This window comes from Pseudopodoces humilis, chromosome 1 (genome assembly GCF_049639895.1).
Source record: "Pseudopodoces humilis isolate 2021_Gansu_Grassland_sample_001 chromosome 1, ASM4963989v1, whole genome shotgun sequence".
Taxonomy (NCBI): domain Eukaryota; kingdom Metazoa; phylum Chordata; class Aves; order Passeriformes; family Paridae; genus Pseudopodoces; species Pseudopodoces humilis.
In genome coordinates, this window is record NC_142200.1 from 19,301,068 (window position 1) to 19,321,290 (window position 20,223).

The 20,223-nt window shown below is 33.6% G+C and overlaps 1 protein-coding gene across 29 annotated transcripts in view; it reads right to left on the reverse strand.

The window, feature by feature from the left end:
- The window catches only part of RIMS2 (regulating synaptic membrane exocytosis 2), a 446,037-nt gene that overhangs the window by 100,319 nt on the left and 325,495 nt on the right, over nt 1-20,223 (reverse strand). For 16 of the 29 annotated variants that reach the window (XM_088059368.1, XM_088059321.1, XM_088059409.1 and 13 more), the window contains one exon: nt 5,725-5,757. The exons of 9 other annotated variants lie outside the window; for them this stretch is intronic. In XM_088059368.1, coding sequence (XP_087915494.1) covers nt 5,725-5,757 — 33 coding nt within the window. Of the gene's footprint in view, nt 1-5,724; nt 5,767-14,215; nt 14,306-20,223 lie in introns of all 29 variants that reach the window. 4 more of the 29 variants (XM_088059419.1, XM_088059442.1, XM_088059405.1 and 1 more) reach the window with 3 other exon arrangements.

Sequence of the window (20,223 nt, forward strand, 5' to 3'; positions counted from 1 at the left end):
GTCTTCACAGCCCTACTATCACATCAGGCCAAGGAAAGAAGATTGTCTCCTAAAAGTAAAACATAAAATGTAGAAGTCTTTGCTTAGAACATCAAAACTTGCCAGTTTTGCCTTGTACTCAAAAGGATTACATTTCCTGCCATTTGCTGAGCTATTCAATTCCAACTCTACCTCTAGGGAATTAGTTCTAAATTTTGTCATTCTGGCTTTCAACAGTGTGAGAAATGTAACTGCCTAACTACAGGTCAAGCAAGGTATCAGATGCTGTGATATAAATGGTTACTGAACTCCACTCCAGGCCTTTATGTCCAATTTGGGGCAAATATAAAAAAGGTACTGTTGCAGCAAACAAGTTCTTTCCAAGTCTGTGATCCACAGTCTGAATTAAAAAAGTAATTAATGGTCGTTGAAGTGTTCTTCTACTTAATATTACTTATATATTGTTGATACTTAATATTACTGTTTAAATGTGACTGAGGTGTCAATTATTGCCCTTAAAAGGAGATGCTCAAAAGAAGACTATTTCAGCCAGCCAGCTTCTTAGCAGGGAACATGGCTTCACATTCCTGTTTTCTATTTGAGGATTGCTAGATGGCCTTTTTCTTTTTTCTTTTCTTTTTATTTTTTTTTTTCTTGTTGGTTTCAAGCTTGACACACTAAAGAAAGACTAAAACCCGGGGGACATTTCTTGCCACTTAAAAAGATATTTATCACAATGCTAAAAGCATGTTAATAACATTTCTTTGGATTATTTGCAGAATACATGGCGCTGTTTAGTAAAAGAACTGAATAAAATGGTGTGGTGATCTAAACAGGGAAGTTAAAGAATCTCTACAATCCTGGGTCTATAAATTGACTGGGTCAGCTAAGGTCTCCATCATTAGGTATAGATCAGTGCAGATGGTAAAGGACAAAGATCTTTTGAAGCAAGCTGGAAAGTTCTATTTTGCATATTTATTAAAGTGATGATTAGGGCTATGGCTAGCCCTTTTTTTATGCTGCCTAGATCCTTTTCTAAGGTGATTTTTGTGGGGTAGACTGTGATGTTTTCCGTGCTGCCTCATACAAAGGTGTACATACATTTTAGTAGCTTTCATAAAATACTGAAGCTTACACGTAAAAAGCATGGAAGAAAGAAGTAGTAAGTCAAATATTAGCTCAAACATCCCATTTTGCTTCTCTCAAGAGTTGTGGCACTTCCTCCCTATACAAATGACATGAAATAGGGTTTTGAAAGCGTAAAAGAAAAATATCTGAGTGGTCACTGGGCCCTTATATTCCATACTCATAAAAATCCATTCAGATCAGCCTAAACACTATAAACGCTACTTTGTTTTCAGGAAAACCTGAGCACAGTCTTATTATGAAGCTTTCCAACATCCTGTTTCTCATCATGCTTGTCAGAATTCCCACCACTGGTACACTCCACAGTATAATCACAGAGAATTTCACATTCTGATACAGCCACTTCCAATCATGGGTATAAACACTTGATAATAATTATGCCTCTGCTTTCAGAAAAGCTAACAGGTATTAATAGAGATTCTTCAGCCATCTGAAGAATGCAAAAGATCTTCATTAGCATCTGAATAACTAGAAAGGTGGTCAAAGTTTTAACCAAAGAATACAAAATCATCACCTGCATTTAGAACTCAGAATAGTTGCAAATTAAACTACCAAACATTTTGCAAAATTACGCTGTCATTTTAAATTACATAATCTGATGTTTTTACTATTTTAGCTTCAGCAGACTGATCATCAGCCTTTATTTTTGTGGTTTAGTACAGATGGCTACTTTGGAAGTCTTTGGTTTCTGGATTTAATTCTGAACAAAATAAAAACTAAGGACCAAGAGCCTCCCAGCCATCCAATATAATACATCTATTACTGTGCTAAGTACCTACAGACTGAATTCAGAGTTTACAAAATTAGACTGAATTTGGAGTTTACCCTTTGGGCTTTGTTGACCAAATACAGATTTAGATGCATTAAATGTCTCTTTCACAGTCTAAGGCATCAGATCTTAAACAAGATTAATGTAAAATTAAATATCACAGAAGTGTTCAGAGATGCACAAGGAATTTAATCATATTTGTGTTAAAATGTTACAAATTCTACCCAGAAATGTTTTTTCAGTTAAGGAAAATGGAAACAGAACAAGGCATCATCTTGTTCTTTAAAGGAAAGTGTGTCACAGAATACTGACTATAATAATAACTCAAAAGCAGAGGGGTGTCATGTTCTGTTTATAAAGAGTAAGTACATCACAGTAGATTCACTCTTGGAAGACTTGGAAAACCTCACATGGTTCTGTAAGATAAAAATGAATTTAAAAATCTGTGCTCCTTGTCTTCTACTGAAGTTGATTTCTGAAACAGTCTGAACTGCACCATTTTTTTATCCTTGTTTTCTCCTACAGTAGATTTGCCACATCCTTTCACTGTTTGGCTCTCCACTGTCCAGGTCTATGAGCTCTTCAATTTGGTCACTCATCTTCAGTAGGGTTTGCTAGTTTTTGTGGGCTTCATTTCCATCAATCATGTTATTACAAAGAAGCTTCATAATAAAGCACAGAAAAAAATTATATTTCAAATCCCTTTTCTATTTGAATTTCACTCTGAAAGTTAACAAAAATTCTAATCAAACTTTTGTGTGCTCTTAACATGACAGTTTTATGCCAGAGGTTGCAAAAAAGGACTTCAATATCTATTTTCCTGCCTTTCATGGCCCTTTAGAAATGGAACAGTCCCCACTATCTTCAAACTTCCATCCACTTAAAAAGGTTTAGAATGCCTGGGCATCACTACGCCACCGCTTCTCATTCTGGAATAATCAATCTAGAATTAATTACTGCTGTATGTGCCCTGACTGCCTTTGTTCTGGCATGGATCCACCTTTCCAATGTTTTGATGATGGTTTCTTGGGCAGTTACTTGAGTCAGCTAGTTTGGAATTCTGAAGAATGTTCTCTGTATTTCATACATCTGAAGGGCACAGGATCACGTGCAATTGCCAGTAATTTTTGGCACGTTGATAACTGGTTGGTCTGACTCATCCTACAGATGAGAATAAAGCTTCTCACTGAGGCTCCTGGGCAGACAAGGGCTCACTTCCACCTCTCCTGAATGAATACATGGGGATGTGAACAGGCACACATCTCCTCAACAATCTTCACAAGATCTAAACCTACAAAACATATTAATTTGAAAAATATGAAAACCCTGCATCTCAAAGCAGGTTTGTGAAAGCTCTGTATCACAAAGCTCCTCCTTCACCCAAGGTGAATGATTAACAGGGTTAAACAGGGTTTAATCATTAAGGATACTATCAAGCTCTACTGCTGTCACATAACAAAATTTGTATTAAAATACTTTTGCTTCTTATCTTTCAGAATTTATCTTTGGGTTCAAAATATACAGCAAAAGCTTTACACACACTTTTATAAAACTTTTCAATAAAAAATTCTAGATGTTTTCAAGGAATAATATTTTATTTTTTACAATTATAGATTATCCTGAGAGAGGAAATTGCAACATTTTTCTATCAATACAATGGTAACATATTCAGATATTTAGCTTTCACAAAACTTCTTGGTCTAATAACACCTAAAATCAACAGCAAATCCTCTGGAATACATGAATAGTTGGTATCATGTTAAATAAACCATGATATATAAATTATGTGAGAACCACTCCCTAAGAAAACCTGTAAAGGGATAATCCTAGGTTCACACTTCTTAAAGCAATTTCTAAAACAATGGTAAAACACTTTGCTCTAAAGTATGCCTTTGAAATGTCACCCTTGCTTTTTAGCTGTGCTCCAAGTGTACTGAAAAGTGTTATCTATATTGTTACCGAGGCAAATGTGGAAGAGGACCTGTTCCAAACATATATCTGAAAATATGTTGCTATACACACAACAAACTATTTTCTTCTGAGTTTAGGGGCAGTAATAACAACTGACCATGCTTTTGCATTTGTGTGCTAGACAATTAAATTCATCACTGCCTAATACTTAACTCAGGCTAAGTAATAAACTCATGGGGTTTACTTAACACCATGAGCTAAGTAGCGCTTTGCAGAATTGCAATGTCAAAAAAAAATAATAATAAACACTATTACCTACTCATGTATGTTCAAGAAACACAGGTGATGAAAACACATGTTTTTTTCTGATCATTTTAAGGTCTGATTTCTTCCTGCACCAAGAGAGATATGGACTGATTCCATATTCTGATTTAATATCTTGATTCAGTCAATAACTCAGAGGAAGGTTTTTGAATAAAAAGGCCTACATCTTTTATTATTAACAGATAGGCAATGTCAACCAATCTTGTAACTTCATTTTTGTAATAAAAAAGATTCAGAATCACTGCACAGGAACTGGAAATTAATCATAAGCACAAGGTAAGTAAACTCAGTCTTTCTCCAGCGTAAGTTATTAATTCCTAATAGCAATGATTTACAAAAGAGGGATTTCAGGAAACCCTGCCAATTTTCTTCCCTATCCATGCTTAACTGTTTTAACCCTGTAATTATAACAATTTCTATTTTGAGATTTGTTTAACATGAAAACCACAGCAAGTAACAACTGCAAGATTCTGTGAAAATAATCTGTGACTCTAATTAGGACAAGACCAGTACAAAAGGTGAAACTGAGCTCTGAAGGAGCCAGTCAGAGTAAAGACAAAAATGCTTCACTAAATATCACCTAAGTTAAATGGACCAGTCAGTGCACCCCAAAACTTCTCCAGATTTGCTGACCTAAATGGCATCCAAGTGGCTTCTCTAATTTGTTGGAATAATAGCAGAGTCACAGGAAACTAATTAAAGCTTTTACACAGTAATTGTAAAATTAAAATTTTATAGCTGAATTTAATTGACTTCAATATGGGGAATTTTGCTGTTCTACATACCACTACTGAACAAACAGGGAAGTGTGAACAAATACTCCATTTTCAGAGCTAGGACACCTTGATAGGTGTTAGTTCTCTGCCAGTAATATAAAGTACATGGAAAATTCAATAAAATGGCAGATTAAAATTTGTTATGGAAGAAACCGTAAGTAATGTACAGTATGAAATAAAAGCCTCATAAACAATGCAGCTAAGTGAGAACTTCAATTTTTGACTTCTTGCTCCCGTACTATCATAACATTTTGATTTATACTTTTTGGCATGGGAAAATAGCTTTTGTTCACTAAAAACCCTACTTCTAATTGAAACAGGTTTTATTCAAAAAAATAAATTTGAAATTTCAGTGCATGAAATTTAACTTACTGAAATTATTCCGTTTTGAAGTGATATCCTCCTAGAGTTAAAAAGAACTAATTATATAAGTTTCTGCAGTTTTTGTAGCAGTGTTCAAATGCATAGATAAACCAAATTACAGATTGTTTTCACGTGTTAGCTGGAACTTTAAAGGGTAATTTTCAGATTTGAGATGGGAAATAAGAACTGATATGATAGAAATCAAATCAGTTAAAATTCTTAAGGTATATATTCCTTGTCATCAGTTACCTTTCATCACTTTTTATAGAGTACCTAGTTAATAGGTAATAAAAATTACGTAAGTGTCCTAAACTAAAATTCTTTCACCTTGACAATGTTTTGCCAGTATACTGAGGGGGAAGAGAGGGAAAAGTATGTGAGGCGAGCTGTGATAAAATCTATAGAAAAGGTAAAATGAAAAAAATAACACAGAGAAAAGCAGTAGAAGAGACAGACCTGAGTTTGTTCTCCTTGATGATTCCGCTTCTTCTGTGATCACATCGTGTAATGTACAGACATAGACAAAGGAGATGGGCGTGAGAGGATGTATTCAGAAGGTTAAAACTGACACTGAGGGAAAGGGCCAAAAATTGTTTTAGAGAGAAGTCTGCAGAGCAGAGTTAGTAAGTGGAGAAAAAAATAAAAGACACTAGAAGAAAAAAGAAAGCTGAGAAAGAAGTGGTTAAACTACTGTTGTTGGAAAAGAACAGTAAAGACAGGGTTAGTATAGGAGCTGAGGAAATAATAAAAGTTATAACTGACAGCAAAGTCAATCCTTGCAATGATGCTGAAGAAAAAGCTGGATAGTAAAAGGTATGTTAACTAGCATAAATACTTCTGCTCATGACTGTTCAATTTTTTGAATGTTATCTACTTGAATGAAAATATTATTTTTCTCTTTCAAGCATTGAACACTCAGTTTAATGTCCAAGGGACCTCTATTATCATATTTTTAAATTATCAATTTATTGTAATTTATGCTGAACCAAACTTCAGATACCCAAACCAGAAATTTTTTTTTTTTTTTGCAAATGTATGTACAAGCTCAGACATTTCAGAATCCACATAACACACTCTGGAAAGAACTGCATTATTGTAACGCTCTTCCAAAGGGAAAATTATCAAGACCAAAATACAGAACATGAGAAAAGAGAATGTATAGCTATTCGCTATCATGGTCAATTCAAATACTTTTCCAGAAGCAGTGTTGGTCTCATCTCACAGAAGTCTAATTTACTACAAATGCATGCAAGTTAAATGCCAAAGCAACTATCTCATTACTTACTTTATTACTTCACATTCAAAAGCACACTGCCATTTTAGACATGGAAAACATCTGAGGGACAGTGCCATGCTATGTACTGAAAATCTATTTGTAGCAAAAGAATGGGAGGAATTAATCTTGAAAAGTAACAATAATTACAAAGAACTGTGAGGCCACTGTTGCTAGCAGAACAAATGGTTTCCCCCAAAAATCACCAGAAACAGGAAAAAAAAAAAATCTATAAATGGTCTAATTTCAACATGCAGTTTGCTAATGAGTCACAAAACACTGCTCATAAATTATTAATGCTGAAAATACTAGATAAAGAAGTCCAGAAAGTTCTACACACCACAAAATTATCCGTAATTTTATCGGCATTTTATAGTCAGTATCAAGATACCATTGAAAAAATGCAAAATGAGAATAAGCAACATAAATCAATAAGACAAAATTAAAGACAACATTAACTTTTATCTGGTAACCACTGTCTTCTATACGTAAGCAATTTTATATTAGAGTGTTAGATTTTATTTTTATCTACTATTAAATGCCAAGACTGTACCAAAACTGTTGCAAAATCAAGCAGCTTGAAACATACATAATTAGAATGCACTTTTAGGCAAATAAATTTTCTTACAGAATGAACACACATTAGTGCTATATATGAGATACGTAGTGTGAAAGCATAGCAGCTGTCAGTTTTGACAAAGGTTGCTATGTCTTTGCAGGTTAAAAAAAACAATAATGGAGTATAAATATTTTTGTATCTGGGCAAGTACAAAGAATCTATTGGAAGAAATGGAAGCAAATAGAAAGATCTACTCCTCTGTGTCATGTTACACTCATATTAATATAAATGCTATATATAATATATGCTTTATATAGCATTTGTGCTATACATAATATATAATCAGCTATAAATGCTGAAAGTGCTAAATAAACAAATTAATCATTATTAGCACCACCAAAACACAGCTAAAAGTATTCCAAATGTTCTGAAAATATTTTATACTACATATGTATAGCCCTGAAGTGAGTACTCCTACTATAGCAAAACCAGTTATTAGAAAGTTTCTATCAAGACCCCACTATCCTCGGTTTATTATTTTTAGTATCCATAAGAACGAGCAGCTTTGAGACATGTACTGCAGCAAGAGAAATCCCTCTCTATAAATTATCAAAGTATTGAATCACATTATTTCCAAACCTGGAATATGTCTGGTATGATAATGCAAGGTATTCTAGTAATTCCACACAGACACAACTGAATAGCAAGGAAGATCTCTTTGAATATTTTGGAATCAAATGACCAGTATTTGCATGCATATCTGTCACATATCACAATACTTTTTAAAAATAACATTTTTAAAAGTCCTCATGCAAAGTATTTGTTAAGAAAAAAATGTATTTACACATAAAAGTGGCAATCAAAAATCATTCTTAATTACACATATTTTTCACTTTTAGGTTTTTACTGCTCAAACATATTAGAAGAAAAATTCTAATAGAAGCCAGAGGGAAAAAAAGATAATAGTTGCCATCTCTCTGTGGATACCTGATCAACTGATACCTCATCTGTTGAGATAAATGGATTATAGTATTTTTTGTATTTATTGATGGAAATATTAAAGAATTAGTAGAAGCTGTGGCATGGTAACGCACCAGCTTCTTTCAAATAATGATGTGAAGAAAAAAGTACTAATAGACCGATTAATTTAAAAACAATACAACTTATGTGAACCAATTTTCTCCTGATTAATAAATCATAATCCATGCTATAAATCTCAAACAATATTTTGAAAAGTCTTTGTTTCTGTAGCATTAATCTAAAAAAAACCCTTTTTGATAGAAATACATTTAAATGCAAGAATAAAACAATGTCAAAACAATTTTATTAAATGTACATCACGTAAATAGGCAGCCCCCATTTGTAGTTATTGCTTTTTTGTGGAAGTAGCATTTATTTGCCTCAATTGTTAATCTCGATGTATGACAGTAGTATGCACAAGGCTATTATATACAGATTTAGAAACAAATTAAAATCTCAATGAATAAACCTAAAAACTTAATGAAAACTTTAAGTCTGAAACCCACCCAAAATAAGTACCATCTCTTTTATCATGCTTTACCACAGAACTGTTCATTGCCAGTAATGTCACCCATTGAAGAGAAGTATTTAGGAACTCAGTGATCAAAAAAACTTTACATGGCAAACACACCCAACTAAAATTCTTAAAGCAGTAGAGGACAGAGAGATGTAAGTTAGTTACTCTTTTTTTTTTTCTCTCTCAGTAGTTATCTTAATTTCAGTTTTATCTCTTCCTAGGAACCAAAGATCTTTCACTGCAAATAGAAGCTCAGATTTGAAAAGTCTCATTTCTTTTTTTCCTTCACAAAATATGATATGCAATAGCACAATCAAATAAGCATCATCTTAAAACATGGAAGAGACTCTAAGACAGAAATGCTCCATAGAGTCTGGATGTTCCATAATTACATGTCATTAATCTGGATGTGATGAGGCCTGAAGACTGATATAATACATTTAACTCCCAGGAAAGATATCCCCTGACACCATTCTAACTCTGCAATGCTAAGGATACATATATACAAGAGTAGACAGAAAAGCTAAGAGTACAAATATTTTTAGCAGAAGATTTAGATGAAGAGACTATTTTACTACATTGAGATGTGAACAGAATCAGTATTACTTAATATTCTTTAAATGCATTAAGCCACAACTTAGATATAAAGCCTGTCCCACACTTCTCAACTTTTTTATGAGGTAGCTCCCTCTCAGTTACAGTTCTTTATGTTAAAGCACAAACCTACACACCCTAAATCACATCTGTATACTGGATGTATGCTGACATTTTACTCAAAAATACAGCAAGACAATACAGGAAAGACTAAAGAAATACATTTAATTCTGCAACTGCATAATATAGGCTATATAAAGTAAGACAGTAAGTATGAAATATCTTACTCTTATCCAAAGACAAGGACAGTACAGACAATGGTAGAAAATAACAGAAGAAGAAATTGTAAATATTCTCAGTATCATAAACTCTCTAATTCAAATTAAATCATGTAGACTGCATAACTTTTTCATAAGTCTCAAGAGATAAACTAAATGAAGAATCCAGAGAGAGGTTTGTTTTGCTTCTCTGAATAAAGTTCACATGGTAATTTCATAAGGGGGAAAAAGACCAAACAATAACACTTCAAAATATTAATGCACTATAGTTACACATTGGATTGGAATTATTATGAATCCTGAAAAGACAATTACATCTTTTTTTTTCTCTCTCTGTCCTACCATTACTTTGCCTTTTCTAACCCATTTCTAACCATATCTCCCTTTTCATAATTTTAAATCTCTCATACTTTCAATTCTGACTACAAACTTCTATTAAAATAAACACAATTTTGAACTATTTTTGACTACTGTTTTCACACTTCGACTGAATTCATGGTAATAGATAAGCTACAATTAGTTTTCATTACATAACATTAGATTTCTGAAAGTCTTTGTCTATGTAGGTGTAAAGGCACAGTCCCACCCAGGAGAGAGAATTAAATGTTCCACAGATAAAAATAAGCATGATTCCCTTTAAATTGAAAGCAAATCTACCCATCTAAAGACTTATCATCTCTGAGCACACATTACCTTCATATTTTCTGATGTGTTTAACCTACCATTGCTATGATTCCTCTAAAATTTTGTTTTACTTCCATATTACAGAAATACACCTTTCCCAAAAATAATTAAAGGACTCTCAGTTTTTACTCAATTCCAGTCCAAGATTTATAAATCCATTTTACCTATCCTGTTTCCTTTTGTTCAATAATATTAATATATGTCAGGACTTTTTCACAGTTCTGTTCTTCAGCTGCTCCTTGGAAATCAAAAGTTTCTGTGGCAAAGGTTGGATATTTGATGACACTGCGACGTTCTCAACAGCCAGTGATAACGAAACCATTATGGGATGGTTTCAGGTAATAGCCATCAAATCCACTGCCTCTCTGTAGGAAAAACAGGGGAAAGCCAATACTGTTTTCCTTGCAAAGGCAGTTTCTGCATTGTCATATCTGGATGGAGACACAGGTTGCTAGACCTTATTCAGCTTCCAATATTTTGGATTGAGAGACAGGGAACAGAAATGAGTATCTCTGCTATTGTACCCTAAACTATGTGGTTTTTCCATTTTAGTTACCTTGATGGGTTCAAAAGACTCCAGTGATGATATTGATGAAAATAATTGCTTTTTAAGAAAAACAGTATCCTGCCTAGCCTTATCTCTATCAGTATAGGACACACTTTCTACACTCAACCTCCTTTTCCAACTTCTTATCTTAAGGCATCACATATGAAAATGCAAAATCATGTGAAAATGTTTGCCTGCTGTACTTTTTTTTTTAACTTTTCCTTTCACTGAAAAATGAAATCTGATTAGAGGACCAGAGTTTTATTCACTTTCTTTCAAATATCACCTATAACAGCTCAGATGCAGTGGTGAGTGCTGAAGGTACTTAATAATATCAGGTATGAACAAGGAACTATTTCTTGTGCTTTCTGATTTAGTGGTGTCCTAGAAGGCAGTATTCCCTGTCAGAGTGCTGACATCAGCTAAAGGAAGGGAACAGATTCAAAATATGGCTTGAATTTTTATGCTATGCTTACATGTGATTCTGCAGTTTTACCCTTCCAATCCTTCAAAATCTTTGCATAAATACAATTGACTCTGTCAAATATGCATATCACTAATTCTGCAAATTGCATCAGAACTTAGAGCTTAAAGACATTCTTAAAAAAAACCAAATATATTGATTTCTGATATTCAGGAAGAAAAATTTTCATCTTCTATTGAAAAGTCTGCAACACAAGAACCATTTTGCTACATTATTTAATGGCCTTCAATTGTCCTCTATCAAATTTGCTAATCCCAATTCTAGTCATGCATATTTCTTGAATATGAATGCTTTATAGGGTACAGTATTACTATTCTTTTTCTGGAATTTGAAATTATTTTTTTTATTCTATTTATGCTTTTCCCTACAATTTGCTTGCAGATCTCAGTTCTTCATTCATGGTACTCATGTAATCAATGCCAATTTGTTCCCACAGGTTTTCTTAGCTATAATACTGCCATGGCTATTTCTATGGCATTGGTTAGGTTAAATTCTTAACAGACAAACTGCACTTAAAGACAGTATATGCTTTCACAACAGGTCATATCAGAAAACTCATCAACAGATGAAAAGGCAGTCAAAACAGGGGAAAAACAATATGAGGTGTCCCTATTCCTCCTTGCTTCCATTGCACCCTCTGCATTCAGGAACTAAGTTTTATTAGTATTGCTTCACTGTTTTCTGTGCAGACATAACATTTAAAGCATTCTCAGATGAAAGAAAATGCAGTCCTGTGCAGAGGGTGCAATGGAGGTGTTAAGACACCTTCTTCCACATGTCCTGACTTCTCTGCCTTGAAAAGTAACTCTTTGGAATTATGTAGGGATGTCTATAGGGAATAGTAGCATGCACACATAGCAGATTATGTCAGTGCTGGAAGTTGCATTACTCCACTCCTACCACTGAAGTAAATAAGGCTATTTGACAGATCAGTTTGGAAAATTATCTGAGGAATATATAGGGATGTGCCATTTGATGCCCATTGCAGAGTGTTCAGAACCACCTCAGATGATTCTGCCTCATGTATCATCATCCTCCCATGCAGAAGACATTATTGATAATGTAAATTAAAACAGAAGTTATGTTCTTCTCAGGCATCAGCCCTCACAGAAAGACTTAGGACTGTTAAGTGAAGAACACATATTTTACTTAATTTTGTATCTATTCTAGGCTTTGACAATTGAGACTTGGCTTTTCAAACCAATTCTGTGTGGAGATTCATTTGATCTCTAATTCACTGGAGATCAGTGGTTCTGTTCCCGACAGAAAAATATATAGAAATCATGTAATTACCATTTTAATATACAGAACACCTGTAAAGTGAGAACTTTCTGATTTCTGTTCTTCTGCCTGGTTTTGTCTTTCAATTTTAAGATTTTGCTCATGTCCCAAAATGTAGAATGCCCCAAGAGCAGCCATCTAAAAAATATGTCTCTGCTTTCTAAAATACAGAGAAGGTGGCCCTAAAAGTACTGCCAATAACTATAAATAAATTATCTGTCCAGAATAAAGTCCTATGCCCACCTCAGCTGGGAGATGGAGTTAATGTTCCTACCTAGCTACCACATAAGGGAAAAGTCAGGGCAGAGATATTATTCTGCTGAACCCTCCTTGGAAAGACTCCCCCTGGAAAGATGTGTAGACATTGTATTTTGAATCTATCATGCAATAGTTAAAGCAGCTGGAAAAGAAGATATATCACATTCTGATCCTGACTCCTACAAGCAGCATTTGTTTTATCCTGTCACTTCTTCTGATGCATCAAAAAGGAAGTGCAAGTGCACATCTGGACTTTTACAGCTAGGTTGTCTACTTCTTAGGTTAGACCAGATTTTTCTGGTTTTCTTCAGTTCTGAGTCTTGTACTTTCAGCTGTACAATGGCTGAACTTCAGCAAAACACTTGGATATTATCAGCATTATATTACTATGTAGGTGAGATTACAGTATTAATTTAGGAGGTGACACAGACAGCCAATCTTGTAAGCTTTGTGTGACTGGGAGAAAGGTTATTATTAGAGTGAGACAACTAATATGCCCAATAGAGTTATTTGCAACACAGAACTGAACTTAGGTATTCTTGCAACTGAAAAATCCCCATTCCCTTGAGTAGATGTGGATCAACCTTTAAATACAGGGTGAAACCTGCAATATAACGATCCCTTTTCCCTTTCCTTTCCCTTCCCTTTCATTTTCTCTCCTCCCTACCTTCTCTACACCTTAAAGTGTGCTTGCCCTTTGCAAGTGTATAAATTAATGTGACTAAGACCTTTTATTCTCTGATTATGAAGACAGAACAATACTATTATCTTTATTATTACTAGGTTTCCCTTTTATTGCTATGCATTTGTAGGAACAAAGATAGCTGAATAATTTAACTTGACTTGAAATCGAATTTGGAGTGAAAGAAAGTTTATGACAGTTTTTAGTTTCAGAAGAAACCCATTCATGTACAGAGGGAGGAAAAAAGAGGTTTTGTAAGACTGAGAACTTCAGACTTATGAAGATATAAACTTCAGCTTGTGTAAAAAAATTACACTGGAATATTATTTCTGCCATGTGTGTTGGTGAAAGAAGATTTCAGATTTAAGTCTGTAGAAGATGATTTTCCCACCATACATGCAGTAGATACCTTGGTTTGGTCAACTAAATAAGAATCAGCATAGATTACACTTGGATTCCTTAGGCTTACACAAATATATCAAGTCATAAAAAAGTTCAAAACTAGAAAGCAAACTATGTCTAATATTGTGCCATAAAACTTATTTTCTAATGCATGTGCATTCTAACACAATTGCTTACAAAAAGCAGATCTATTTTGGCTATTCTAAAACAGAACTAAATCTAAATGGTAATCTAAATGGCCTCTACATGCTGAAAATTTCACACCAAAGTGAAAAAATAAGGTACATAAAGCACACACGCATTACAAAAGCATGAAATGTAGTTTTATAGTCTCATGCTTTCATGTGGTTTTCCAAACCCTGACAAACCTGTCTCAGAATGGTGTTTCTTTTTCGGCAATGGTTTGTCATCAGTTATTGTACCATTCACCTTTTTCTGCTGGTCCTCCCATGTAACTTCTAGTGTAAATCAAAAAAAAAGAAATCAGAAATATTATGTAGCTTACATCAAAAGACACCTAATATCATTTGGGACAACTTGATCTAAACAAATGTATTATCATTAACATTAAAATTTAGATTAGTTCTGTGATGGAGAGAATTAGTACACATCTTAAACATTCTGGAACAGGACATCTTATCCAAAAGTTAGTATCTATGTAACTTGTCAAATATTCTGCTATCTTTAATATTTAACAACTGGTATAAAAAACAGGGGTTTGTTTACACAATAATTTGGTCCTTTTTTAAAAGTTAGTGTCTTACATTCTATAGTTTCTTACTTTATCACTGTGTTTCTGTAAGTTATAAAGAAAGTTAGAAATATTTTGGTAAAAAAGTCTATGCAAAGATATAATTAACAAAAATAACCAAACAACCAAAACAAATTAACAAACAAACAAACAAACAAAAAACCTGAACAAGCAACCGTGCATGTCTAATTTAAGTTGAAAAAATGTTTTTAACAATTAATTCTTAAGTCAAAACTAAGTCAGGTTTATTTTCAAAATCTGGAACTTTATCTAAATTCAGTTTCTAATTTGGGCAGATTAAACTACTCAGTAAGAACTCTTGCACCAATTATTGCTGTATCTGAATTGGCATTTCTGATGTAACTGCTCAGGAAAATAGAAGCATGTACGCTGCTCCACAGAACTACATTCTCTAGGCTTGTGCACTGCTAGTCTTTTTGAGGTTGTCATATTTTTTTATTTACAGTTTAATTCTCTATCTTCTGACAAACTAGGTAGTTAGCATAAATATTATAATCTTTAAACCTTTTGGAATCTCATAGCAAAACCAAATCTACACCAATTAACAGGACAGATCCAATACTCTAAGCTTCATTTTTACTTTGGGCTGTTAAGAATCTGCTCATTTTGCTAAGCCCATAAAGTGAGAAGTTCCGCACAACCATTGCCCATAGATGTTATCACTTTTACAGTCACAGAAATAGCCAGTGATGAAGAATAATATGATAGACATGGAAAACATTTTTAATCTTACCAATTCAAAATAAATTGACATAAAGTATTTTAGCCTATGACAACATTATTATTATTATTATTATTATTATTATTATTATTATTACTACTACTACTACTACTATTACTATTATTATTATTATCCTTTTTCAAGAAGACTGATGGATATCTAGCATTCGAAATGTAAACATGTGAAAGTGTAATCCATATGCATCCTGCAGCCTTCTACTCTTTGGCTGTTGTTGGTCCAAACAGGTTGCTGTCCTATAAAAGGCTGCTTTGATTTTTGAAACTGATGGAAATGTAGGTTTAAGTAAAATTGCCACTCTAATGATTTCATGACACCACAGATATGCAAGCTGAAACAGACTCTATCATCTTTGAAGTACCATGTGTAATGAGTACTGAATGAGAAATCTCAAACAGAACATTCTGTTACCAAACCATGGAAATAAAATCTTAATATGATTCTTCCTAGTAAGAAATGTGATTCTTTCTTTTTCTCTATGAATAGACACAGTTCACAATAAAATATCTACTGGTGTCATTTATCCTTTCTTTTTTTCAAATGAGTCCAGAAGAATCTTCTTAACCAGCAAATCAAAAAACTCAGTGACCACAGTAAAACTACTTTTGAATTTAAGGGAGCTAAAAAGTTACTGCTAGGAAAAAAACCTGTTAATAGTTACTGCTATGTAAAAAACCGCCATTAATTGCAATTTAGGCCAAATAGTGGAGATCTTAGAATAAGATAAAAAGTAGGCATACAGTAATCAAAAGGAATTTTTCACTATATAAAACAAATAATCTAAATACTGAAGAATATCAGAAAGTCCAGTGAATCACCATGCTATTTTTATGCAAATTTAAAACTCTCTCTCTCTCTCTCTCTTTCTCTGACTCAAGGTCAGAGCCCTTTTCAGAGCTCCTGGTTCAGTTCTGAACCTAAAAATTGTGGTTGTCTCAATCACCAAAGTCATTAATAATAACGAAGTTCCTTACTAAAAGAAAAGCTTTATTAAACTTTGATAATTCTTAGAGAGCTCAATATCTAGAAAATAGTTAACCCTCTTGGTAACACTCTGTAATGACATTTGAATTGAAAACAGTGAGGGAATAAAAATCAATTAAAAATCAAATTCTTTGAATAAATAGTTTTGCCTCATGTTAACCTTAAAAAGAAAAACAAGCAACATTACAGAAAGCCAGACTGGCTACTATATGTTTTTGAGGAAAGTGATACAATGAGCATGCAAACACTTTCAGAAAACATTCCAATGACTTCTTTTCTATAGCTTCAGTATGTTTATGGCATATCAGCATTAAATTGAAATGGCTCTTTATTTTTATTAGCAGTTCAATACAACACTTAGATTGAGTGTATGGGGTCTGGCAGTACTCCAGATCAAGTGAAAAACTTCACTGACTTCTAGAACATTGCGAGAGTTTTACTAGTAATGGTTATTGTTTCAACTGCGAAAAAAAATAGATGTATCCATTGGATTTAACCAAACATTTGACCTTTTCTTCAACATTTTTTAATTTCATTTTCATCTCTATGTTTTATAAATATGAGAAAATATGTTTTAAAGAGAGTTTAAAGGAGAGTTTTCTGTTTGGGAACTAGCATGAGATGCTGGTGCTTACTCAAAGTGCCAAAATGTCAGTGTTGCCCATATACTCTTTGGTTAGACAAATAAATTTAGTTACTATAATGTGCTTTACACAGTGTAGTCTCTAAAATCTCTTTTTTTCCCCCCAAGGCAAAGGGCCACCATCTATTCCCTTGTTTTAACCAAATCCAACTTTGGTCAAATAGTAAATATTTGGAAAAAAACCATACAGTTTTCTAGATCATCTTTCTCCTATTACCACTCTCACTTCCCCTAACATAAACTTCATCCTGTCTTCTGTTGTGATAGTTGCCTTATGTATAAAGAAAGATGGAAAATCATTAAATATTTATACAAAAAAGATCTTATATAGATTACATAAAACATGGGATTCTTGAGTATTTTAAACAGTTGATGCTCCTTTAGGGCTAGAAGGGTTTGACAGGTGCCCCAATGCAGATTTTCCCATCAGTATGAAACAGACAATCTTTAGATGCAGTTGTTTCTTTAGATGGAGTTGTTGCACCCACCCCTGGGCACTGCAGAGTGAATAAAGCAGCTGGGGTGACACTTGTGCCATTCCCTGGTGAGGATGACACTCACCTGTGCTGCCTGGGAGAGAAGGTGTGGTGTGCTCCCATCAAGTACAACCTCAGCATTCCTTACACTTTTGTTTAGAATATTTAATATGAAAAATACTAAAAATGTGGAAATAATATATGAGAAGAATAGTTGCATATATATAGCTTTCCTGAATTTCTAAGCATGCTAGATTAGAACCAGGAATGTTGCAGTTGAATTGGAAATGGTGCAGCAAACTGCAGAAGTACAAGATGATGCAGCAAAATACCAGATACTAATGATGAGGAATTTTCCCATGCCAATACCCCCCTTCTCCCTTCTTTTCTCAATACTACAAACAGTAATAGTCTTTCTCACAACTACACTTTACTTGAACCATTTTTATATATTTCCTCTTTTACTGGAATTTGTCTTTATTTTTTTTTTTAATCCACTTCAGCTTTTATCTTTTTTTCAGCACCTAAAATTTCTGGGAACCAATTTTTATCAGTGCATTTCTAGTTTTAGACTTTTGATTAGCTTATCATAAAGTCTTCACTTTTCCATTAGGACATACTTAATTTAGTCATATTTTTTCTGCAAATCAAAAGTACTCAGAACTATTTTTAATTTTATACAATGAAAGAAAGAAAATTAAATGAAAGAAAGAAATTATGTTATTAATAATATATGGGGACAACTACTGTAAAAGTAAGTAAAAAGTGGATTTGGCTAGTGCTTCTTAAACCAATGCAGCACAATAAGAAGTCATTAAAACTGTGGAATAAACTGTCAGAAGCTGAGAAACTGTTTTGAATCAGATACTCAAGATCTCAACTCATGCATTAAGAATACAAGAAGAAGAATTAATTAAGACTAAATTCATGACACACAAGTTTTACTTTTTATAAAACAAGGTCCTTAAGGAAATTAAAGAGACATCAGTCTCTAGAGCTCACACAGAGAGATTTTCAGCATGTCAAATCTCTACTAGGAGAAAACAAATGGCTTCCAACCATGATGCATGAAATGTCCCAGATGTACTAAATTGTATCTGGAATGAATCCAGTCCCACCTTACAGCACCAGGTGCTCCTAATGGCATCAAGGCAAACTCGAAGTGACACAAAGTCAGTAATCAAGATTTTATGCCAGATTGTTGATGTTCCTACACCAGAGAAATCTTCAGGTGCCTCATTAAAACAGTGTTGATGCTTCCCTTCCCTGATGTAATAGTAACAAGACTCAACCAGTACCCAAAAACAAGTAGGAACACACAGAATCTTTTTCTGACAGAGTGAGACCTCCTGCCTCCCCAGGTAATCCCCAGCCATCCTGAGGAACTTTCAGCTTCCTCTTTCGTCACACTAGCAGCTGATCTACATTTTTTTCTCTCCATATACTGGAATATTTCACAGAATGTTTCTGTACATTAGAGATCAAAGCATTTATCTGAGACATGATGATCTCTCTGTCCTTCAAAATCTTAAATGCTGCTTAGAACATTGCCCTGAATGCTGCAAAGTGTGGGCAGTATAAAGGCAGGGACACACACACACATATGTACACACAACCTTCATGTGAAAATAGTTTGCAAATTAGTGCCAAATCAACTAATGAATGCTAAGAAATGTTATAAAACTTTAGAAAAATAAATTATTCGTTAATGGCTTACATTATGGTTTATAATGAACACAATGTTCCAAAAAAATTTCTGACATATCTTAATGATTTATTGTTTTGATTTCATCTTTCTTGCTGAACTACATACACGTTCTGCAAAGAAAAGAAAAAAAAAAAAAAACCAGCAAAAAACTGCTCAAACCCCAAACTCTGAGCTTCATTTCCTGGGGCTGCAGCTGGAATATGTTAAAAGAACTTCAATGTAAATCATCAGGTCAGGAAAAAAGAGTTCTGCAACATATCTACATTTCATATTATTGTTATTAGTATTAAAAATATGATATTATGCTGTAGATTATTCCTTACTCCAGAAATGTTTTCTTCAAGCTGTCTCCAAGGCTACATTAATTAATTGTAGCTGTAAATCACTTAAGTCTAATCCAGTAGCAGTCTCTTCTCATCATATTCTCTACCTGCAAATTCAGTCAATTATATTTTAAGTATGTATTTAAAACATTTTTCCTGGTGGATTCCTCTATGTGGATAATAAATTGATTGTAATCTTCTATTGCTTATTTTTATAAAAAATTGTAGATATACTCGAGCAAGGTCCCAGAGAGCACTTGTTGAAATAACAATCAGTAGTCATAGCCTATCTTTAGCTAAAAATCAGAGTAACATGTTGCTACTTTCATAAACATAGTAGATTTGTAAAATATGAAGAAACACTAGAAAAAAAATCAATACTTCAAATGGCCGAGAAGAAAAGTCAGTTAATGTTACATTAAACATGAGTACATTAATATTTAATAAAATATATTTAAATAACACAAAGTAAAGATATTATTTGTAAGCCACTATCAACACACTGATTTATTTTTATTTTTTTTTTCCAGTACCACTTGGAGCATGGGGAGGATTTGTTTGTTTGTTTCACATCTTTTTTCGTGTTTTTAAAATATGGCAGCTTTGCTCCCTCTTCTGGTTATATGCCTGCACCACTCCAGAGCGGGTTAGAGCCGGCCATCAGCTGCTCCTTGGGAACATCTGGAAGGACACTGCCCCAAGTCACTTGTTAGATAAGAGGGGTCCTTTCG